The 24,224-nt window shown below is 43.6% G+C and overlaps 1 protein-coding gene across 1 annotated transcript in view; it reads right to left on the minus strand.

The window, feature by feature from the left end:
- Positions 1 to 1,425: 1,425 nt before the first annotated feature.
- Positions 1,426 to 24,224, minus strand: part of ABLIM1 (actin binding LIM protein 1) — a 181,132-nt gene continuing 158,333 nt past the window's right edge. The window contains exons 14-24 of the mRNA XM_019660091.1: positions 20,097 to 20,201; positions 18,372 to 18,419; positions 15,050 to 15,190; positions 12,777 to 12,868; positions 11,505 to 11,610; positions 9,872 to 9,936; positions 9,204 to 9,264; positions 8,597 to 8,604; positions 7,717 to 7,791; positions 6,661 to 6,741; positions 1,426 to 5,542 (exon numbers count right to left, since the gene is read on the minus strand). Of these exons, the coding sequence (XP_019515636.1) occupies positions 5,429 to 5,542; positions 6,661 to 6,741; positions 7,717 to 7,791; positions 8,597 to 8,604; positions 9,204 to 9,264; positions 9,872 to 9,936; positions 11,505 to 11,610; positions 12,777 to 12,868; positions 15,050 to 15,190; positions 18,372 to 18,419; positions 20,097 to 20,201 (896 nt within the window). The 3' untranslated portion in view covers positions 1,426 to 5,428. The remainder of the gene's footprint in view (positions 5,543 to 6,660; positions 6,742 to 7,716; positions 7,792 to 8,596; positions 8,605 to 9,203; positions 9,265 to 9,871; positions 9,937 to 11,504; positions 11,611 to 12,776; positions 12,869 to 15,049; positions 15,191 to 18,371; positions 18,420 to 20,096; positions 20,202 to 24,224) is intronic.

Genomic DNA, 24,224 nt, shown 5'->3' on the forward strand with positions numbered 1-24,224 from the left:
TGCAGAAGCGGGAGAGGGCATGGCATGTTCCGGAACTCTCAGCGGGTTGGAAGAGCTGGAGGACAAGACTCGAAGGTGGGGCGTTTGGGGAGAGGAAGCTGAGCAGTAGGCGAGGCAGGGTGGGTCCTGAAGGGCCCGGGATTCCCAACAGGGTCTTGTGAGCTTGCTGTGAGTGTGTGAGGGCTTAACCACAGAAGTGAGGCAGGAGTCGATTTTCAACAGCATGGTGATCAGTAGTGGCCAATGCCACAGAGAGCACGAGCGAAGGACTAAAGGGGAACACTGGCTGCGGTCATTATGGACTGAAGTGTGATGCTGGTCTGGGGAGAGGCAGATATGAGTAGAACTCAGACCTCCAGCCGGGCCTCTTGATGCATTTTCTATAGTATGAACTAAACATGCTGGCTGACTCCAGAATAACCTATTTTCTGCTTCCGGGTGGGGGTCCGCATGGATGCTAGTGCCAGTGCCACTGACAGGTGTCAGGGACTGCATGTCTGTGTGGCCCCAATTCCTATGCAGAAACCCTAATCCTCAATAGGCAGGTATTAGGAGGCAGGGCCTTTGGAAGGCAGATCATGAGGGTGGAGCCCTCACGATGGGATTCATACCTTCCTAAGAAGGGACGTGAGAGCCTGTCTCCTCTCTGGGCTCTCTACCATGTGAGGACACAGCCAGAAGACAAGGGGCCACTTACAAACCCAGCAGCTCTCAACAGACACCTGACCTGCCAGCACCCTGACTGCTGTGGACTTCGAGCCTCCAGAACTGTAAGAAATAAATGTCTGCTGTTCAAACCACCCAGTGCACGGTATAGTTACAGCAGCCCAAATCAACTAAGGCAGTAGGCTTGAGAGACACACAGGAGAACGGCTATGAGCACAGTAGGTCATCTGGAATATAAACAGATCCTTTTATTTTCTGGCAACCCCCAAATCTTGGCACTGACGATCAGCTAAATAAAAATCTAGATTTTCTTCACTGGAAATTTGGCAATGCAGGGGAGGTCCAAGATTTGAAAGACGATTTCCTCCCATTGCGTTCTAGTTTCTCAGTAAAACGGCCCCCATTCATGGCAGTTCAGTTTTTGCCCTCAAACCTCAACCCCCTCCCCCTGCAAAGATGAGATTGTGTCACAAACAAAATCAAGCACCACCCAGTGCGACAGCTCTGTTCCATTCTTTTTCTGTAGTCGACTTGGTCACTGCACTCTGGATAATTGGACAGACAGTCCTGGAATACCCGGTGACTATTTTGTTGCACTTCCCGCCTTCTAACCGGCCGTCCTACACGATAAAAACGCATTCCTAAAGCGCCTGTTCGCTTCTGATTTTGTGTGGGTTACTGGAAGTAGGGCTGGTACTTCTTCAAATGGGACCGACCTTTAAAGGGAGCAGGGGAACAAGAAAGGAAGCACGGCATGGAGGCATTGACAAATAAAGCACACACTTTATTCAGCACTGTGAGCACAACAGAGCGGCGAGCGCTGCTGGCAGCAGGGGCGAGGGGCGGGCGGGAGCCCTAGGCGCAGCCGTGTGGGCCCACTGGCCGCCTCTGCAGACCAGCGCGCGGTACTCGGGGTGCAGACCGACACCCACTCAGTTTCACGGGGGACACGACACATCTTGTACACAGCAGTTCTTCCAAATACTTGCTTTCATAGAAAGGGGGGGGGGCAGGGCAGGGAGGACGGCAGGCCGTCCAACACTTGAAAGAAAAATTCCATAAACCCAACTGAAAGTATAGGAGAACAGAGAGAACCTCGACAAGATTCCTGGCCACTCAGAGAAACCACACACATTCATGACCGGATGGGTCTGTACATAAAACCCCCACAGAATCTCAATGTTGTGGACACCTGTTTTCTCTTCCCTAGGGTGAGGAAACATATGCACGTATAATGGGTTGAACAGCTACCACCTTTCCGAATGTTAGTGTAACTGTGTCGTCTCCTCCTACCTTCGGTGAACTGGGCCTAGAAAGTGACTCATGGGATCTTCACTCTTGGGAGAGACGCTTTGGGGAAGAATTTCATTTAATGATAACAATCGCCACTCAATTACACTAAGCGTCAGAACATGTTGGATCTGTTTAATTTTGCTGTGGACACATATATTGCTTACAAAGTTTCTTTCAGCTTAAACTGACCTCCTCCCCTTCTTTTTTAGTTTGCCATTAATAACTTTGCCCAAATAAAAACACAAAAATCCATATGCAAAGCGTATCCATCACCTCCACACAGTTCCCTGGGCAGAAAATGGAAAGACAGTGATTTTTTTTTTTTTTTAATGCTAAAGGAAAGGTTTCTCTTTCTTTTCAAAAAACATAGTTGGGTCCTTTAATGTACATCCCTACAAGGTGGTGTCATTGCAAATCTCAAGTCCAAAATAATTTGTTTTTCTTGGTAGGACATTCTTTAAGAGTACTAATGAGTGAGTTTTAGGGCATACTCACAAACACTTGGTTTGGCAACGGAAAATACTTTCAAAAATCAAATAAAATGAAAACTGGCTTAGGAAGTAAGCCACTTACTTCCTGTTTAGGATTAAACAGTGGCCAGAAATGCAGAAGAGGTGGCTTGTAAAAACTGAGCTTGCTTCAGAGGACGCAGAACGGCCAGTGACGTAGGGTTCAAGATCCTTACGCCATCTTTCCTGTCCGAGAGTGGGCTCTGGGTGCCCACCCTTGAAGGGTCGCCTGCCCCTTCAACACGCAGGGGAACGCTCACACCAAGCTTGATTAAAAGAGTTTTTAGAAAGACCTGCTTAGTCAAAAGTGGTTAGTTTGAATTTTTTAAACTTGCAAAAGCGTACATATTTTATATAATCACCTGAGAAGCCATTCTTTAGAAAAACGTGTTTGCTTTCAAGTGTAAAGAAATTAGGTGAAAGTTTTATAAACATTTCCAGCAAAGACTTCTCCAAGTAGAGTTGATTGACATAACCAGATGGAGAGGATGAGGGCTTAAGAGTTGCTGCAATCTCACCTCAGAAGAGGAAACTCAGCTTGGAAGCACAATTGGGAGGAGGGGGAGAGACGAGAGGACATGAGAGATAAAAACTACTTTTTTTTTTTTTCCCCCTTTCTTCACCTTATTACCCATTAACTCTAGCTTCTCTGTTCAAGGGTTCAGAGAACAGGCAGTTTATCTTCAGTTACTGAAAAAGTCACATTACGAACATTCCATAACTAACGCAAACCCAAATGCACAGCTAGCTGTACAAGCTTTCCCTGTGCTCTTCACGTCTCACCATAAATCACACAAGAAGATTAAATGGTGTGCTGGCTTTTCTGGGAGAAACTTTAAAGGGAGCACTGACTTTCGTATTGCCACAGAGGCCTCTTTTACGCCACATAATCAGCGTGCTGAAAGAATCACAAGGGAGCCCAACGCTCAGAAATGTAGCCCTTCATGTATGCACCTGGGAAGCCTGCCACGTGTGGGACTCCTTTCTGAGAGCGAACAACCTGCATTCATTTGACTGTGTTAACAACTGGAATTCTGATGTGCAGTGCAGGGCGGGGTCCAAGCAGAGAACGCTGACCCCTGGGGTGTAGTGGCCTGGACGTTTTGAGGACAAGCATGCTGAGCTCAGTTTAACAAAACGGATAGTGTGTCGTGGCCCACGTACTGGCTTTGGCAGTTGGGAGAAGCAGGTGGCCGCATGGCCCATCCCTCCAGCTGGCGCCTTCTGCCGGGGAGTGTGTTGTTTAAATTTGCTAATACACTTGGTATGGAAAGAAGCTTTTCTTCCCTCTAAGTTGGAGGCAGAACTGAATTCAAAAGACGCAAGAAGAGTTTCATTAGAGGGAGCAGATTTGGGGTTCAGCTTTTTAACTATCATTGCAGTTCTTCTTGCACTGATGTTTGACCCGCGTTTGCACTGGGCATAGCTCATTAACCAAGGAAAACATTCAGGGCTCTTTATTACCCCCATAATGAAAAAAAGTCTCCCTGACAGCGTAGCACTGGGACCCACTTAGCCATCCTCGTCATTGATTGTGGGAGGAAAACACTGGGAATACACAGGGGTCCCAACCCCTCACACTTTGCCAGAGCAAAGGAAGGACTGGGACCCACAGGCTGCCAGTTGCAGGGCAGGTCAGAGAGAAGATGGGGCAGCAGAAACACTGAATGAAGCCAAGAGGCAACTGACATATGAAGGCAAAACTGCACGCTCTGCAGTCTGGCTACAGACCAAGGAAGAACTGGTCTCCTCGAGCCCTCCCCATCAGAGCCGTTTGCAAAATATGTCAGTGGGTGCAACGCACACACACATGCGCACACATACATGCCATGAGGTCAACAGGGCCAGGCCACAAGGAGAGCTGAAGAGGCCCAATTAAATCGGTTGGAGGCAATCGACCTTGGAGTTGCAGAGACTTAAAACAGAGAGCCATGCTTTTCCTTAGCCTACTACTGAAAAGACCCGAAAAAGGCCCCAAACCAGCGTGGGTGGGATCTGATTGAGAGGATGGCAGAAACAGAGCAGGGCTATGGGGTGGAAGAATTTGCGTTGCGAAGACACAGGACTTCCTTTTTGCCAAGAGTGCTATGGCCCCTGGGCAAAAATCATCTAACAGCATGCAACTGAACCAATCTGGAGACAATCTTTCCCTTTCCTTTCTTTGCAGAAGGGGACCCGAGACAGCTCCCGTCCCAGGTGGGGAAGAAAAATGAAGCATACCATCTGAAGCAGAAAAAGAATTAAGGGAGGTGTTCCTCTCATTCCCTTTCCTTCTCTTTCTCTTAAAAATTTTTGTTGTTATTGTTAGTAATACCTAAGTAACTTGTGAACCAGGTCCTAGCAAACAGTGAAGGAGCTTGTTAAAAACGATGCCGGCTGCTATGCAGCCCACTCCGACCAAGCCACAGGGTTCCCCGACTTCGATTTCCATCCTACCGGAGCACAGGCAGAGAGCTGCAGGAGGCCAGCGTGGAGAGGCGTGTGCAAAATGGCTGCTACCACATGGATATGTCCCTCAGGCTCTTCCTTCTTAGCCACAGTGCTACGTAATAAATATGTTCCTACTTTGGAATTATGACAGCTGCTTTGTTCCATGCGGCATCCTAAGGGCACTTGCGGGCTCTTATCCATACAGTCAGCACTACTGTTGGACGACAGTTAAAGGGAAACAAAAGAAGTGGCTCCTGTTGGGTACATAAGGTGACGTAGAAAGGTCACGTGTGAGCACTGCTGTCGAGTGTGGGGACATAGAAATTTCTACCCCATTGCTTCTTGGCAAGTGTTGCCGCTGGCTGGCCCAATGTTTGGCTTGTGGGTGTTTTAATCAGATTTTCCCTCGTTGCTGTTGCTGAGGGACAGAAGTTGGCAAAAATCTCCAATCAGGTTTGGGCCTTAATACAACATCCTATGTGTCCCCACCATTGTTAGTTCTTTTTCTGATTGCTGTCTACGTGTAGGGCCTAGAAGAGTTTTGCTTTTTTCTTCATGTCGTTGCGTCTCCAAAGAGGTAACTTGTCAAACTCCTGTATGGACATTCCAAAGATTTCCCGAAACACTTCTGGGGCTAAGTGGCGCTGTGAAGGGAGAAAAGAGCTGTGGTCAGTGCTTAGGTCCATGCGGATGACCTTGAGAGTTGCTCTTCAGTTTACAAGCAATCATCCTGAAGAGCAAGGCAGAATGACGGCAGAGGGGTGTACCTCTGAGGCTTGTTAACTGGCGCTGACGGGACCCAGTTATCATTCCTTTCCTGGCCGGGCCAGGTGAGGCGTCCTCCCCACCACACAAGAGAGCTGGCGGAGTATTAGCAATTATTATGAGAACAACGAATGGTGAGGGAACATAGGAGGGTGATTTATTATTGCTGGAGGTGACTCTACTTCAGGTCCTTGGGATGTTGAGAAGATGTAGAGAAAATGGACCGTAGTAGTCAGAAAACCAGAGAAAGAGACTTTCAGAGGGGTCTTTAGGGAGCCCCCGGGCTCCTCCTGGCTCAGCACAGGAGCTGAGGTGGACGCCTGGTCTTCGGAGAGGAGAGCTTCCATCGGTCATCCCTCCTAGAAAAGTTCCCTTAGAATACTGGAGCCTTTATTCTCTGTGCCAGGCTGACCTCATGGACAAAGGTACTGCCTTTTGTCAGGGAAAAATAATGATTCTTTAGGAGGCTGGCAGCCAGAGCTTCTCTTAATTAAAATCATTCAGATGGAAACATACAGAGATCAGTCTTCCATGTCTAAGGAGGTCTTGGGTACGTGTACCCAGATAACCCTCAACAAGGAATGCGGAAGCAGCCAGGAGACAAACTTGTCCAGCACAAACCTCTTTATTGAGTGCCCCCTCCCCTCTCTCAAAGAACTCAACCCAGGCTCCGAGAAAGGTAAGGATCTGGGGAGACCTACCGAGGCACAGAGACTCCGTTCTACACCACCAGCCATAATGATGGCGGCATCACGTTTCCAAAGAAAATGGCTAAACTCCTGCTGTGTCTCCTGGGTCATTCTTCTGGATTTTACTTATGCTGATCTTTTTAAGTATAAATTTGGGGTGTCCTCCAAAGTTATCTCTTAATTCTACTTACAGTATGAGGTTGAGCCTCTTATTTTTTTTTGCCTTCACCGAAACATTTTTTTAGGAGAAATGCACAGGGATTTGCAGTTGGGACTAGATTTATTTTATTTTATTATTGTTTTTTTACCTCCAGCCTGGTTCTGTCCACATCTCTCAGGATTTTGTTGCGCCCTCTGTTGGTCACCATGAGCATTTCATATGGAAATATCTGAGAAGTAAAGAAAAACACCTCTTCTAGAACAAGGCTGTCCATTTTATTAACAAGAAGAACCTACCTAAAATCTGGTACTCCCAAGATAGAGCTTCTAAGAGATCATAATTAGAGCATCTTAAGTGATGGGTGTTCCTCTCTCAAGTTTCCAGTGTACAGGGCTAAGTTCTTACATATTCCAAATGAACACCACCCCACCAGTATCTCACGCACCGTGCCTTTGCGGGGGGGGGGGGGGGGGGGGATTCTGTAGTGTGAAACTATGTGAATTACTGTGTCTTGGGGATGAAAGGGAAAATGAGAAGAGAATTGAAATTATAGGGGCATTTTTGATACAGCAGGATGCCTTTATGTATACTTTGACAATCTAGTTCCATGACTGGCTCCCAGTCCCATGGAGCCAGGCAGGCCCAGGGCAATGTGCTGGTGGATGACACACTGAACTAAGTGCCAGTTATGGTCCCAAGGGAGCACGGCCTATGGACACCTCTGGACCTGTGGGCACCTCAGGATGCTCTGAAGCTAGGGTAACCAACCCTCCCAGTTTGCCCTGGGCTGAGGAGGGTCCTAAGATACAAGGCTTCCAGGGCTAAAATTGGGAACGTCCTGGGCAAACTGGGACGTGTCGGTCGCCCAATATAAAGTGGTCTGCAGCAGCTCCACTCAGCACTAGGCATGCCTTGCAGTGCTCAAGGCAGGGGCCACATTAATATCGAGGTCATAGGAAATGTGCTGGTGCCTCACTGGGAAGACACAGCACCATGCCCTGTGAGGTCTTAAGCTTGATGACTTGGTGTGACAAAGCCAGCAGAATGGCAAGGCGCTTTATGACATGGCTAGTCAAATGCCCCAGCCTAGAGCCAGTGGGCATCAACAGTCTGAGAATGGTGAAAAGACAGAAGACCAAGTCTTTTTAGGGTTATGTCCCAGCTGTCATCCCCATATGAGAGGAAAGTGAACAGCTGCACTTGCCTTTGGCTCCAACATGTTGGGCATCGACACTCCTCGGTCCATTCTCATTGTAGGCATGTGGCCATCTGGGAGGGTCTGCAACAGAAAAGCTGGTTCAAGGAGCACACAACAGCAGGGAAGCTGGGGCGAGAGCTCTGGGCTCCCAAACCTCCCTGTTGGGGTCTTAAGTCCTCAGCACCATTTTATAGAGTTGTCATCTTAATTACTATGGGATTTTCAAAACGAGATCCTTGCTGAGTAAGGGCAGGGATACTGCTCTTTTATAATCACGTTGGGGAGACGTCCTGGCTTACTAGCACTGACTACTCCCTGAATTTAGGGCCCATGCATGAAAGTGTACGGTACCTCAAAAAACACTGCCAAGTGTATGATTGTTAATTCCTTATTTCTATCTTAGGTTTCTCTGCATATTTTTCCTTTTCTCATTCTCCATTATAATTTTACAAGGTTTCAGTTCTAGGAAAAAAAGAATGGTGCCACAGCAGCTCTTTCCTTTTGGCCCAGGCAGGAGTTTCTTTTCACTTGGGATCGAAGGAGGAAAGGCCTAAAATGCTGAGTGGCTGTAACTAAAAGAAAATAAACTATGTGAATGGACCCCAGATGCTGGTCCACTTCTACCCCAGAGAGGATGCGCCAAAGCCGGAGCCAGTGAGTCCTCCGGCGCCCGGCCTGACTCATGCCACGCCCCCACGGCCTGCAGGGAAAGCTTCATCTGTGCACAGCCATCCCTGCTCCTCACGGCTATGGACAAATGATTACACAGGTCACCCCAAATCTGCATCTCCTAAAGAGAAATCCTTCCCTGGGGCAGCAACACACATCCGGATTGAAAAATGGCTGTTGTGCTGGTGTGGCCAACTCAAGAAAGACAGTTCCGTACCTGGTAGTCTGGAAAGGAAAGAAAAAGAAAATATGAGAAGGGAAAGACCATAGAGAGACATGACATATTAATAAAGAGGCGTTATTCTATTGTAATTCCCCAAGTGTTCCCAATGACCTATGTCCTCTCCCCGCTCTGGGTCTCTGCACACACTGCCCCATCTACCTCCCTGAAGCCAGGAAACGGCTGCTCTGGGTTTAGCTGTCAGTTCAAACACCTTTTCCTTGTGGACACTTTCCCCAACACCCTGATGGTGGTTCTGCCTTCAATCTGCACCTCCAATCAGGGCACTTATGACACGGAGCTGCTCTCTCTCCCTTTCACTCCACCATATCCACTTTGGAAGGTAGAGGCCATTGCTGCACCTCCACTGAGTGCTCAGCACATAGCAGGAGCAACGAATTCATTCTTACAAACTCGCTTCTCGTGGTCTCATTGCACTAGAGATCCTCTGAGATTTGAATAAAGGCTCTGTTAGCTCACAGAGGACAGACGTGATCCCACTTCAGAATGTACTAGAGCATGAGCCCAGCCAACGTGCTTGTGACCACGCAGCCTCGCCTCCCCTCAGTCGTCATCAGTCAGAGGTGCGGCTGCAGGTCCTCACCTCGCACGCCCCCACTGACGTCCCCGTAGCTGTTGTACTGAGCAAAGTCTGTAGAAACAGGCTGGAATGAGAAAAAACACAGGATTAGAACATCTCCCCCACAGTGATTATTTTGGAGTCAGGTGAAATGAAAATAAGAGTGCACAAAACCTAAGCATTCCTGGACCCTCACAATTTTCTTTCCTGTCTTCTTCTAGTACTATGAAATCTCTTTGTCTTTCGTAGTATATTCAGTGCCACTGCTTAGAAGGTCCTTGGTAAGCAAGTATCTCTTGCAGATAAAATGCATTTCTCCACATATTCCATGCATTATGGGGATGATGGTTTCAACAAACTTTCCTGTATCTTTTTACAGCAGAGATAACGACTCAAGTAATTACTTTTTTGCTTGATGGTAGAAATATTTGCCACCCTATTCCTTCATCTAGTCTTCCCATAAATTTACACAGGCTATTCTCTTATCCAAAGTCAATTTCTCTTTCTCTCAATAGACATATTTTATTTCGCCCGTAACTCAGAGTGATTTACCAGGAGATCAGGGAGATTACAGTTTTCATTATATTCCAACACTGAGATCATGGTGACAGACATATTCAGACAATATATCAGCACTTCAGCCAGGACGAAAGAGAGAATCAACTCAGAAACAACTGACTGAGAAATCTTACCCGGTGAAGCCCGTTTTTTCCATAGCCTGGGAGAGAGGAGGTTTTCGATGACAGAGCATGAGGAACTAAATGAGAAAAAGGTAAAAAAGCAATCGTTAGGAGACCGGAAGTCTGATTCTTTAGTGAAATGGGCAGTGGAGCTTCTACCTTGCAAACTAGAAGATTTAGAAAAAAAATAATCTCAATAGTATTGGGCTCAAATGTTCACCAAATGCCACTGTACTGGGTGATGTGGGAATGGGTGGGCAGTGATATTACCGAGGGGGGGGGGAGGGTAAGGGAGAAGTGCTCTGCAGGTTTTCTCTCAGAATCCTCAATACAACCCTAATAACACTGTTATTATTTCCATTTTAAAGGAGAAGACCTAGGAGCTAAGAAAAGTTAAGTATCTTGCCCAAGGTTGCTCAGCTTGTAAATAGCTGAGCAGCAATTTGAACCCTGGGCTATTTGGATGCATAAGCCCATGCCTCACCTGGTATGGCGGCAATCATGACCCAAAGGCAACCATGTAAGTTACCAAGACCTCCTGGCCAACCACAGCTGGACCCCTGAGAGGCCTGGGATAGGGTGTCTCATCAATCAACAGCATGGACACCTCCTAAACTGCTGGGCTTTGGGGAAAGCAGACCTGGGCTTGAGTTCTGGCTCTGCTACTTGATACCTCGGCATCTTTGGGCATGGTATTTCATCTTTTTAAGTCTTCATATTTTGGCCCCTGTAGATCTAGTGCCATATATTCTTACAGAACAGAATCACAGAATTAGATGGAACTCTGAAGATCAGTCCACTACCTAATCCAAGATCAATGCCAGGGAGGCACCTATGAGAAGTAGCAGGGCACCCAGTGAAGAGTGTGGGCTCTGGGGTTGTGATACTTGGACTCCTGAATCCAAGTTTTGCTAGTTATTAGTGGTGTGACAATGGGTGACTTAAAACTTCCCGAGCTGCAAAATGGGCTAATAATAATACCACCTACTTTATTGGCACAATCTGAATATAAAATGAAATAATGTTTAGCAAATATGCTCACATACAATCAACGCTAAACACAGTTTGAAAGGAACGCTCAGGAAAGTATGCACTAGTTCAGAACATGGGAGAAGGAACCTTGTGGCTTCAGAGAGAATTGGCCTGTGACAAATATAAGCAGAGAAAAATATCCTGATAGGCTATTTTGGCCCCGTATATAAGTCATCTCCTTTAAAAAGTGCCCCAAACACCGTATGTCTTCAGCTCTTTAAAAAGTGCCCCAAACACCGTATGTCTTCAGCTCTTGTATTGACTACATTAATATGAAATCATAATGCTTAGAAAGTGTTGTTCATGCTCGCTACAGTCGAAAAGCATTCTGTTCTCTATATGGATTTCCTTTACGCTGCCTCCTTCTGACATGACTATTCCTCTAAGGGCGCCCCCATTTCCAGGATGGAAACGCACATTTAAGGGAGAATTATGACATGCTTAGAAGCTATGTCAACGTGAAGTGGGTTTCCCAGACTTCCTTTCCTGTAGAGCAAGCACTCTGTGGGTTCCAGCAGAAATGGCCCCACCTTTCCTGGAACAGTCAAGGCTGGCTCCTTGCAGGCAGGTGGCCTGTGCTCAGCTCAGGGATGGCGGTGGGTCTACTGCTCACCTGAGTTGATGGGGGAGTCATAGCGACTGGCTGACAGGGACGACCTTTCCCGGCTCTCCTTCTCCATCTCCTCTTTCAGGATCAGCTGCCCTAGGCCTGAGTTGAGCTATTCACAAAGAAAAGAAAAATGAAAGGGAAGTCTGCAATTACTTGCATGGAAATGCAATTTCTTTTTAGAAGGTCCTGTAAGAAGTTCCTGGCTCGGGAAGAGTCCTAGATACATACGGTCCCAGAGCCTGGTGGTTTCATGAAAAGTGGGCCAGGTTTTGGACTTTCAACCCCTCAGCCTTTTCAATCAATGTCAAGGCTCCATTTCCCTAAGTCAGGCTCCATGTCAGAAGAATGTCCCCCCTCCCGTACCTCCCCCAAAGTGCCAGCAGGTGACGTCCGGAGGCATGTGTGGGTGTGTGCGGATTTTTGATGTGGGGAGGGGAGATTGAGGATAGTTTTGAAAAAGAAATTACATTTGTTTCTAAAACAAGAAAAAAAGTAATACATGCTCATTGTAGATTTTAGAAAATCCATAAGGAAAGAGGAATAACCCATAATCCACCACTTAGAGATAACCACTTACATTTTGATATATATCCACCCAGTATTTTTCTATGCACATATTATATAAAACCGGGATCATACTATAAATGCAATTTTGTATCCTATCCCTCCATATAACTAGCACCATGTACATTTCCCATATGATTAAGTATCTTTGTTAAGTGTCGTTTGAAGGGATTCATCAATTCCTTATTGGTGGAGAGTTTATAATTTGCTTTCCTTCTATTGGTCTTCTGGGATGCTGCAGGTCCATGTCAGAAGTGGGAGGGGATAATGTGCGCTTCTCCGTGGCAGTCTATTTTATCCCTCTCTCCTGGCCCAGATATACACACAAGGTCCTAGGAGTCCTGAGGAAAGACTAGGAGAAATGCCCAATCCCAAGGGAATTCCGCCAGCAGAGCCTGCACGAGGGAAGGAAGGTGTTGCACTACCTGGCCTTTTAGCATCCTTTCAACACATGCACCACACACACACATGCTCTCCAGAGAGTCTCACTCTCTTTGCAAAAGCCCAAACATTCCATGTCCCTCTAACTTCCAGCCTCCAGGTCACCTCTTCCAGAACCTACTAAGTACTATTATAGTCACTAGATGCAACCCTTGAGTGCTGGGACCACTTCTTGCCCCTCTTAGTGGCTTGCCCATAGTAATCATTTAAAAAAATACAGGCCGCATGGAACTGATTTGAAGACTGCAGCAAAGTACTTTAAAGACAAACCTTCATTAATTGCTCTTCTTGAAGCTGCCGGCGTCTCAGAAGTTCCTCCTCATCTTCCTCTCTGCCACTAGATCTGCGTCTCATGTCAGCTCCTAATTCCACAGCAAAGACAACTTCTCACATCGGCCCCATGGCAAGGGGTTCTTAAGGGACTAGTCCACCTGTGCTCAACTTGGCAGGCTGGCAAAGTCAGCAGTGGTCTTCAACATCAATAAACAGCACAAGGAAAAAAAGAGCCTACCACCAGTTCAGCACTACTGGCTGCTTTCTCAGGACACTGGGTCTGTTTGACAAGCCAGTTGAATGTGTGATCCATAAGGCATGCATGTTGGCCTCCCAATAATTTGTGTGCTTGATTAGAACTCAGGGTTGCCACTGTGATTGGGTCAAGGTCGCCCCATGGAGCACTGGTTACAGCTCTCTGTAGAAAGTGGGAGGGGCATCTACACTCACTCTTTTGATATCCCTGAGGTCAATTTTCAAATACAGAGGAATCCAGATTCATCTACATGGCTTTAAATAGGTAAGAGAGTCACTCTTGTATGACAAGTTTTCAAATCGTGTAGTTTCCTCTTTTCCTGAATATGTAGCCATGTCATACTAATATCATCGTGTCTTCTACCCTTAGTAAATTCATTAACAAGTATGCTTTTTATTTTTCTCTTAAGGGATGGGTCTCTGAAGTGTCCTTTTTCTCAATCCTTTGAAAAGTGGTCACAAAATGTTTTCTATTAATGACTCAATAAAAATTGTTACAGCAATATAGCTAAAAAGTTACTTCAGCAAAATACAGCAAATCATGTACGATTTTTATGCTTCCTGGTAAAGAGGAGACAGGGAGTAGAAAGAAGGAATCTGTATGGTTGGAAAATTAAGATAATTATTGTTTTTCCTAAATTGCTTGGATTAATCTGGCTATGGGAGGAAGCAGGAAAGCTTGCTAATCTAATCAAAACAACTGTAACTAATAGTCTTTCTTATTTTGATTAACAGACCAGAAATTGTCTACATTTTTGTAACCCAAAAGAGCTTTAAACGACTTAGTGATGACAGATTTAAAAACAAAATATTAATTCTCCCCAAGAGTGTGTCTGCTGTAGTGTCCCCACTAAACCATGTGACTGATTTGGGAACCTCAAAGCCCCAGCACTGCCTGAAGGGCATGGACTGACACAGAAAAGCTGATGATGGTCCCTAAAATTGTAAATCTCAATGGGAATATTCTCTCTTTAGTGTATACTAATAAAAATCAATAGACAAGCTTGGAAGAATTCGATATATCTCTCAAGTCAACGTCACGTATAGAATACTTGTGAATAATGAACCTAAGAGGTTGCTTTTCCTTCGACTATTTCTATACATACAAATGGCCTTAAAATCCACTTATATTGCTTGTAAAAGTCTATTCCAAGAATAACTTGATGAAAAACAGTGTGATGAAGAAAACTTGGAAAGTTTGGAAAATTGAAGGCCTTTTAGGTTGTCAAAGGAAATACGATCAGATAGTTCTATCTTTGTAAAGCTGCCTTGCTAAATTTTCAGTATTAGCTTCTGAGTTTGCTGATGCCACTTTTTAGGCCAAGTGATTTCATGATTGACAAGACAGTAAAGACATAGACACGATTCTAAAGCATAAATCTGTGGTTCAAAGCAAAGAATGAAACAGCTCAAACGTGACATTTTAGCACAGAATTCATGGAAATGATAGATGTACAATCACGTTAACTTTACACCAGGAAAAAATATTTCAGAACACCCAATACTCTGTAAGAGCCCTTCTTAGGCCTCGGAAGAAAAGTGAAAGTGCTTCAGTGTTAAGATTGGTTGTTAAAAGAACTGTAATTACAACCCAGAAATAGTCTAAAACGAATTTAACTGAAAGAAGTCACGCTTCTGTGGACACTCGGTAAATTCACCCACTAGATTCTAATTATATAGATCCGTGTTCTTGCCAAGAGGCATTGATTCAACGGTGTTCAAAAGAGTTGTTGATTTTACAGTGATAACTAAGAGGGTCCATGCACATTATCCGTTTTAGACCATTTCTGCATCTTGGTGGTTTCGTTAGAATACGGCTCTGGTGATTGGGTGTTTGTAACTTGGAAGCATTTTGTACACACATTAAGACCACATCAGTTCTATCCACTATTCTACCTCTTGGTCATATTTTTCTTAAAAACCTTTATGATAGAACACATTTTCTCACATATTTTTCATCATTTCGAGATCTCCTAGCAATTTGTTCATTTGGCTTAGCTGCAATAGTTGCATACCTACGGCGGCAAGTGAGGGGGGACCAGGCCAGTGGTCCGTCTCAATCTTTGGTATCTCGCTGGGGTCTGGAGCCTGGGCTGCTGGGAACTTGGAAAACTTGATGATGTCATCTGAAGACTTGCTCTGGGCTGCCAAGGCAGCTGCATCTAGGCGGGAATCAGGGGGATCTTAGCTCCCGGTCGGCAAGGCCGAGGTGGTAAACCCACTTACACAGTTTTCTTGTTCTCTGGCAAAAGTTTCAACTCCAGAAAGCTCTGGGGATTGCCCTTAGCCACTGCCCACCACTCAGTGGTGCCAAGTGATGACTCAGCTCAGTTTCCTAATGTGCTGTCAGAAGCTAAGATTCATTTTACATCTCTCTGTTCTATAGCTGAAAACCCTTGTTCTAGAGCTGGGCTGTCCAATACTAGCTGCACGTGGTTATTTAAATAGGAATTAATACAATTAAATGATAAAAATTATTAAAATTAGAAAGCAGCTCCTCCATTGCAATAGCCACATTTTAAGTGCTCAATAGCCAAGTGGGGTCAGCAGCTACTGTATTGGACAGAACAGTCACGGAACATTTCCATCATCCTAGAGAGTTCTATTGGACAATACGCTTCTAGAGCAATTAGAAATTTGAATCAGTAATTTGAAATTACATAGTTAAGTTAAAAGCATGGTACTGTCATTTGACTGCAGTTGTTAATCATAAGAAGGCTGGCTGGCATTGTCTTTGTGGCTTCTCTGCCACAAATATATTGATCCAGTCAATTTAAATCCTTACATATGATATATGCATCCTTGAGTCTGAAGGGAAATGGAAGTGGGAAAATCCACTTTTAGCTTGCAGGAATTTAGCATGGTGACTTAGGTTTGATGCACCCACTCACTGTTTTGTTCAAGGGTCTGCACAAACAAGTGAGTTCTCCAACTTTGAAACAACAAAAGTTGGACAAGCAGCAGCCTAGTTCATACAGTTCTTAATGGTTATGCTTAGAGGAGTGGTTGGCTTATAGCCCCAAATCTAATCACAGAAGTGGAGCAACACAAACCAGGATAAATGCTCAGCTCCTGGTTCCAGCTAATCTTGCAAACTGACCTGGGATGTTACTGAACATCGCAAAAAATATTTATAATGCTTTAAATAAAACTTTCCCCCTCCCTGGGCTCACAGGTGTTTAAATCTGGAAGTAACTGTTTGACTCTTCAGCTCCAAGTCCCCTTTCTTGTAGGAACATTCTGGATCCTAATTTGCCTAAGTGACTTGACCAAGGTTGCCCTTTATAATAATAAGGCATAAAGTCCCCGTCAGACATGGCACAGTGTTTCTCTGAATTTCTAATCTATGAGAAAAAAAAAATCAGCTTGGAAAATGCTGCATACTCTATCCTCTTATTAAAGAAGGACAAAATGTATTAGCAGATTAATAACTGACTTCTGCATTACCAAAAAAAAAGTGTGACTTTATTTAAATCTAGCATTTTCCAAATGCATCAGGGCACAGCTACCAGCTTTTGGTATAACATCTATTTCAATCTCATGGAACTGCTGTTTTGGAGAACGTCTTTTGGGGAGTGCTGTTTTGTTTGTACTACTCTTCACTAAATTATAAAAGCCTGACAGTCTGAAAGAGGGTAAAGAGTCAAGTCAAAGTAAATTTCAAGAAGTCAATTAATCCCTTCCAGATAATCTACTATTATCCAATCTTTAGTTTTAATTACCTGATTATTTTTGTTGAGAGGCAGGGCCTAGAGATTTTAGAATTAAAAATTGACAACTCAAACACTGGGAATCTTATTGTTAAATTAAAAAAAAAAGCATGACTTCAAACAGTACTTACGTGTTAGAATTGGTGAAGTCAGTAAACATTCACATGTTAATGAGTGGGTGAGAAGACATTAAACCATAAAAAACAAACAAAAACAATGTTAACAAACTAAAAAAGCAAGCACATGGTGTAAAATATAAAAAAAAAAACACAAAAAAACAGATGAGGGAAAGAAGTCCTAGTTCTAGAACAGGGGTCGGCAAACTTTTGAGACGGAAGAGCCGCCAGGAGTCAGCAAACTGTGGCTCATGCACCGCAGGCTCTAAAGTAAAATTGAAAACGAAAATAAAACTATCATAGTTTCATTTATAAAATTTTGAAAGGGTGTTATTCACATAATAGTGATTGTGTAAAAATATATCTATGACACTCGAGTAATTTTTAAATTGTTGTGAGGAACAGGACTGGTTCTTCCAGGGGTTGGCAAAGTTTTGAGATGGAGAGCTGCGTGTGGCTCGCGAGCCGCAGTTTGCCGACCCCTGTTCTAGAATCATTACAATATATACATTCTCTGTTTTTTCCTAGAAGGTTGGCCTAAAATATTTTCCTTCTGCATTTTCAATTTTATTTGCTTTTCATGTATCCTACTCTCGAAGGACTCATTAATGTCAACTGCATTCGAAAGGCAGCCTTCAAATTTCCAGGCGCTATTTGTGCATGCTTTTCTGATATCACCTGAAGACCAGTCTTGGTTTTCTAGCCATTCACAAGGATTTATGGCAGATAAGTCTTTAGAGACCTAATAATGGTGGAGGGAAATGTGATTTACATATAGTAATGTGATCTCCTGGGTTTTAAAATTCCATATTCTCAGAAAAGGGAAACACAATTAAAAATTCATGTCAGTGATTCTCAGTTTGTAGGAATTTTAGAGACAAACTAGCCTAACTCATTGGTTTTTACAGCTGAGAAAACTGAGGGACAGAGAAATTGTGTCCATGACATCCTAAATCACAAAGCTGTTTAAGTGAAGCGATGGGACGAGGGCTAGGGCCTCTGCTCCAGCGTGTGTTGCGTCCCCTCCACCGTCAGGGCACAGATGTCTGCACGCCCCCCTAAGAAACAGGACAGCCAAGCTGATGTAGGCTTAGTCAAATTAATTTTTCTAGGTAACTGATCACTAGTTTTAATTAAACAAATTATAAGTTGATCAAAGTTATTATAAAGGTTAGTTAAATTATTTAATGGCAAAGAAAAAAAAAAAACTCTTGGTGGGGTGTTTGTGAATTATTCTGTGGCCTGTACTGTCCCGCCTCTATGAATGGAATGATACATGCTTTGATGGGCTCAGAAACGAGCTAGAAGCTTCCTGACCAAGCTAAGATGTTCTCCATCTAGGAAAACCAATGTCACGACATTTGCATCTTAGGAGAACATAAAGGCATAACACGCTGGGCGCCCCAGTTTGATTCTCATAAGCAGCAGCAGATAAGCCTTTCAGACGACAGCAAAGAGAGGTTCAGCTGAGGCTGCGACTTAAAAGCTACGAGGAGGAAAGCGGGTTTTACCATGCTGTTTGTAGATGGGTGGTTTTCGGTAAATGTTGATCCCTTGATCTGTGGAAATGAAAAGCAAAGGTGTGTGATTATGGGAAAAAACAGATCAACCAAGAGGCAAACCAAACTGAAGACTCTTGAACAAAAAAAGAACCCAGAAGGTTAACTTTTGTATTACAAAGACTGAAGTCACTAGAAGAAGAAATTACAGGAATGAGCGAATTACTATAGACAAGTGATATGAAATCCTTTGTAATACATCTTAGGATATATAGGGATGTAATTAATTCATGAGCCATTTATTTCAAATACATACGTCACTAAATGTGAAATTAAAACAAGAAGAATCGCAAGCAGTGGAGGCACTCGAATGGTGAGGAAGACGTAACCAGTTTGGGGAAAATCCCCAAATGGCTACTGTCTAGAAATTGAGCTCCCGGTCAATACCAGTGGCTCAATTTACTTTTCTACTAATGAGTGAAACAGTGGAAAGCAATGTAGTGAAATTAAGAGTCTTTTCTAAAACACAGAAACGCTTTTGTGTGCAAGGGTCGTCAGTCTGATGTGCTACCAGGATGTTCAACAAAATCCTGACTTCTATCGGCCAAATTTTACAATAAAAAACAAAAACGATGCCAAATATTATTTATATGTTTATATACAGGACCCCATTTGATTATGCTACCGTTTCACTTTAAGCGCAAATAGTCAGGAAATTTCAAAAGCTTGGGTTCTCCATAATCTTGTACACTGTTTCTTGGTGGGGCATTCTAAACGCATTCATCATGTTCAAATGTGTAACAGTGATTTTCAAGGTTCAATGAAACTGAAAAAAAAAAAAGCAGTCCTATCATAGTGGTATGAATCTCATTGACATTTCCTCTGTTTTATTATGCAAAAGGAATAAACTATTACAAATTCCAAATATGTACACTAACATTAACATAATGGGTAATTTATTATATTAAACCACTTTCAGTAGCTAAAAGAAGCAAAACAATGTACTTCTGATGGAAAATATTGTGACTTCTAATGGCCAATCTTGCCTTCACAAATAAAGGTGAGCTTAAACATTAAGATATTGATGTGTTCTGATTTTTCCAGTGCCTGATGGCAAATTACTATTTGCGCAGTGACAGCAAATGCTTGTGACTACAGAGCGAAGCTTGCAGCACCAAGCCTAAATTGCAAGATATCTTTGTGGGCTAGGGAGGCAGTTAGTGAGTTAGACACTGCAGAAGAAACACCTAATTGATCTCATTTTATATCTCTCTGAAAAGTCCGTGGAAAGAATTTCCACGCTGGAGGCAAACAGGAAAAATAAAAGTGCTCTGAAGTGACGCTATGCTTCAGTCTTCAAAATGAAAAGAAAGGTAACTAGATAGATGGTCATTGGTGATAATTAATCAATGACACCAAACCACAGGGTGATATCTATAAAGGCAAAATTAAAATTTTAGAATAAACAAAACAAAACAATTCAACCCTTACTCCTTCACTCCCTGCTTCCCATTCCCATCCAAAAATTTTTGAGAAAACTCAAACGTCCAATACAATCCTGGCATTTTACACACAAAACTTTTGAAAGGCCCTCTAGCTCAGATCCTGCAATTTAGGGTTTGTCAACGGTGTGAATCCCAATTGAAAGTGCATGAGAAATGGAGACGAGACAGAGGTGACAAGGCTACATTCTACACTGTGACAGGACACCATGACATAGACCGTGTCAGCTCCTACCTGGCACATGGAAATGTTTAGGGGCCTGAGCGTAAGTTGGAGTTAGAGGGCGGCTGTCTGGCCGGTAGGGGAGAGGGGAATTCCGGCCGCTGGACGGCTCATTGCCTCCAATGAGAAGAATGGAGAAAACAAAATGAGAGAAGGGAAAGCAATAAAGAAAACAAAGCAAGCATAATAAAAATTCAAAGCAACAAACCGGAAGGAGGCCCATCAAACAGGAGAAACGAAAGAAACAAACTCAATTTATCAACTTGGCTCGCAAAGGTGACAGAAGGTTCAGTTTTCCAAAAGAGAGATTTGAGTTCAGGTGGAACTAGGTTAAAGCAGCGAGCAGGAAGATGCGTCATTCCAACGGCATGCAGTGAAGGCTGTGGGCCAGCAGCACACTGATTAGATGGAAAGTTTATTAAAAGGAACGAAGAACCACTTGCTAATGATTCAGGGTCACTTGTTAGATGGTCAAATCCGAAGCATGTAGAGGAGTGGGATATGCAAACCCAAATTCAATCAGTTCCAAGCATGATGGCAGAGGCTGGCAACTGGAATGTGTTTCTCTGAATGGAAGGCTGAGTCTGGGAACCTGTGTGGCCACCCAGTCCTTCCATTAGCAACCCAACGTGCCTTCATTGCAGCATGGTTCTGTTGCCTCACTTTGAAATACACCTGGGAGAGGCAGAGCCCTTTCTTCCAGGTACAGGGGGACCATTACTTATACCTCTCTCCATCTTTCTCTTCAAAGATGAGGCTCCCCCCCAGTCTAACAATTCCATCAGTGAAACCTTTACTGAACACCTCCTATGGCTGGGCACTGAGCTATGACAGAGGATAAGCAGATGAAAGGTAGATGAAAAATTCTATGAGACGCAGATGAAGGCGTGTGTCATCAACTCTCCAGGAAAGCTACAGAAAGATGTTAGACTTGAGCTGGGCAGGGGCATAGGGGGCTCATGTTCCAGCGGAGGCTGGAGTCTCATGAGGAAAGGGGTGTGGAAAGGCCCTAATGGGTGGGAGCAACTGGTTATCTTAGCCAGATGGCATGGTGTTCTTGGAGAAGAGAATGCGGAAGAGGCTGAAAAGGACTGCTGGGGCTTGGCTGCAAAAGCCTCGAGTGCTCTCGCAGCCACCATCAGTCCCTTCTGACCAGGAGAACTGCAAGGATGAACTGAGACTTGTGTAAAACCGGAAAGGGATCAGCTATTGCCCTAAATTGTCCTCTTTCCCCACATTTGAGCCAACATCTGTCCCAACAATACCCCAGAAGATGCAGCACTATCAAAAGTTAACGAATTAGTAATATAATTACTTTTATGATTAAGTTGTAAGAGTTCTTTTCATATTCTGGATAATAGTCCCTTCTCGAATATATGATCTGCAAATATTTTCCCTCATTCTGTGGGTTGTCTTTCACTTTTCTGATAGTGTCCTTTGAAGCACAAAAGTTTTAAATTTTGATAAAAGCCAATTTATCTATCAATTAATGTTAACAATTTTAAATACATCATAGATCTTCAAAACATAGAGCATGAATCAATTTTTTTCCACTTTGTCTTGTTTTACAGTTTTGAAAAATGAGATAAAATTGACATATAACATTCTATTAGTTTTGGGTGTACAGGAGCCAATTTCTTCAAGTAAGTCAAACTGTTTAAAATCTGGCCAGCACAATATGAAAGATGTCAGTTGTTGGAGTTTTAAAATGACATGTTTCATAGAATTTTAATTTCTCAATAGGTATATTTTTAGGTACCCAGATTATAGATCTGTACCAAATGGGCAGTAAGATTCCAGATATGAGATCTGAAAAAAAAATTTTTTTAAAGATTTTATTGGGGAATTGGGGAAGGGGAACAGCCAAGTTGTTGTCCTTCAATCTTAGTTATAGAGGGCACAGCTAGCTCAGCTCCAAGTCCAGTTGCCATTCGGCTGCCAGTTGGCAGCTCGCGGCAGCTCAGATCAAGGTGCCGTGTTCAATCTTAGTTGCAGGTGGGTGTAGCCCACCATCCCATGCGGGAGTCGACCCGGTAACCTTGTTGTTAGGAGCACGTGCTCTCACCAGCTGAGCCATCCTGCCACCTGTTGGCAGCTCAGCGGCATCTCAGTTCTGGCACAGCTCACTGGCCCATGTAGGAATTGAACTGGCAACTTGCTCAGAGCTTGCACTTTTAACCAACTGAGCCACTCGGCTGGCCTAGAGATCTGAATTTGTTAACTGGCTCAAATTTATATTCTATGTTTTTGGTTATCAAGTTCTCAAACTCTTGTCTTTTTTTTTTTTTGAGTCACTTTAGCATCTAGCTCCCAATATATATAATATAGACTTTACCACTTAAGTTAGATATTAGCTTCATTATGAAGCTTCGCCTTAAACTGCTTATCTATTTATAAGGCTTATTTCAAAAAATGTCATCTCATTTACTATCACTCTCCCAAAGAGAAGTAACCAGTTCATGCCTGAAAAAATAAGTATAATAAACACAGGCAGAGGCAAGTGGGGGCAGGGAGAATGTGATTTATTTTTAGAAGAAAATTCTGTTTTAAATCTAAGGCTGAATTAGAACTAGGTCTCATTCGTCTTTGTGTTCTCAGCACAGTGGCCAAGAGTAAGTGCCTAGTAAATGTCTGTGAATGAATGATTGAGGGAGGCCAACTAATTAATCCTACAACTGTTAATAGCCTAATTTAGTAAGCACCACTGCAGGATTAACCATCACCTTTCTCTTAATTAAAAGCAGCCACAAGCTAGTATACAGCAGGGGGATCACAACAGCACCCCCTTTTCACAGCTTTCCCATTAGGGTCGATCCTTGAGAACCCCAATTTAATTGTTTCACTTCAGAAGAATTCTTTACTCCTATAAACATTAGAAACTGTTCAGAAGAGCAATCCATAATTGAAAAACAGAATAGTTCTCAGGGGCTATTCTCTAGAGAAGTCCTAGCGGGACTCAGCTCCCTTGCTTTAGTGGAGGTTGTCTTCCGAAGACTTCCTACAGCTCCTCAGCACTGGCTGGTGCTGCTCCTGAGCCACCCCCGGTCCCTACTCGTCACCCTTCACCTCTAACCTTCCTGCACTTGTGGACCATCACATATTTCCAGGAAGTGTTCACACAGGTTTGGGTTATAATCCATAATCGGAGGAAATGCTACTGAGTTTGTTTTGATAATGATTAGCTGATGTCACGCACGCACACAAATATCAGCATCTATGGGACACAGTGGTCCAAGGTTATTGGAATTGGCATTTGCCCAGGTATTAAAAATCTGTCTATCGCTGAGATGCTCTGCTGGTAAGAGGCAGTAGAAGCCCGTCACTTCTCGGGTACAGCTGTGGGGGGCCCGTCTGAACCCCTGGTGGTGCGTTCTAGATGAACGCTGGCCCCAGTTGGGCACAGTTATTTATTTGGCTGCATATCTTCAGCAACCATTGACCTCTCTAGATGCTGGAAAAAACACTAGTATGTTCAAGTCTTTGTAAGTAGATTTAACTCTATAATCATTTAAGACTTCCCACAGAACAGCCTACAACACTTGGTAGAGACTCGGCCACACACCCATGTGAGTGATTCTGCACCATATCATTTCCAGTCACGAGGGCTCATTGGGAATGAGGTCTCGGGAAGCATAATGTTGCTAGATACCAGGTTCTTAGCCCTTGGAATACCAAAGGCATTACAAATATTGAGACTTTTTCAAAGAAAAAGAAAAATTCTCAAGATGAAGCCTCATTTCCGTTTTGAACTGAGATACCCTATCTTTAAGTGATAAAAGTTTTAGCTCTATCCTAGAAGGAACTAACTGAGGAGGGCCCTCAAAAGGTTATTTTTATGCTTTGCTCATCACTTAGGCAAAGTAATGTATGAAGCATCAGATGAAATATCTTATATAGAAGGTATCGGTATTATCATCATCATCACCATCATCATCTATCGGGCCAGAGTTAAGACATTGTTGAAAAATAATCTAACAGTGTGTGTGTGTGTGTGTGTGTATCTCATATAATATTGTATATATCACACTCAGAGCCATTTTGTTCCTTTAAATATGTCCTTGTATTGGTTCACTCTGTTGGTGATCTTAATTATTATGAGGAGAAGCTACTGTATATATATATATATATATATATATATAT

Source organism: Hipposideros armiger, unplaced genomic scaffold (genome assembly GCF_001890085.2).
Source record: "Hipposideros armiger isolate ML-2016 unplaced genomic scaffold, ASM189008v1 scaffold_311, whole genome shotgun sequence".
In the NCBI taxonomy this organism is placed as follows: Eukaryota; Metazoa; Chordata; class Mammalia; order Chiroptera; family Hipposideridae; genus Hipposideros; species Hipposideros armiger.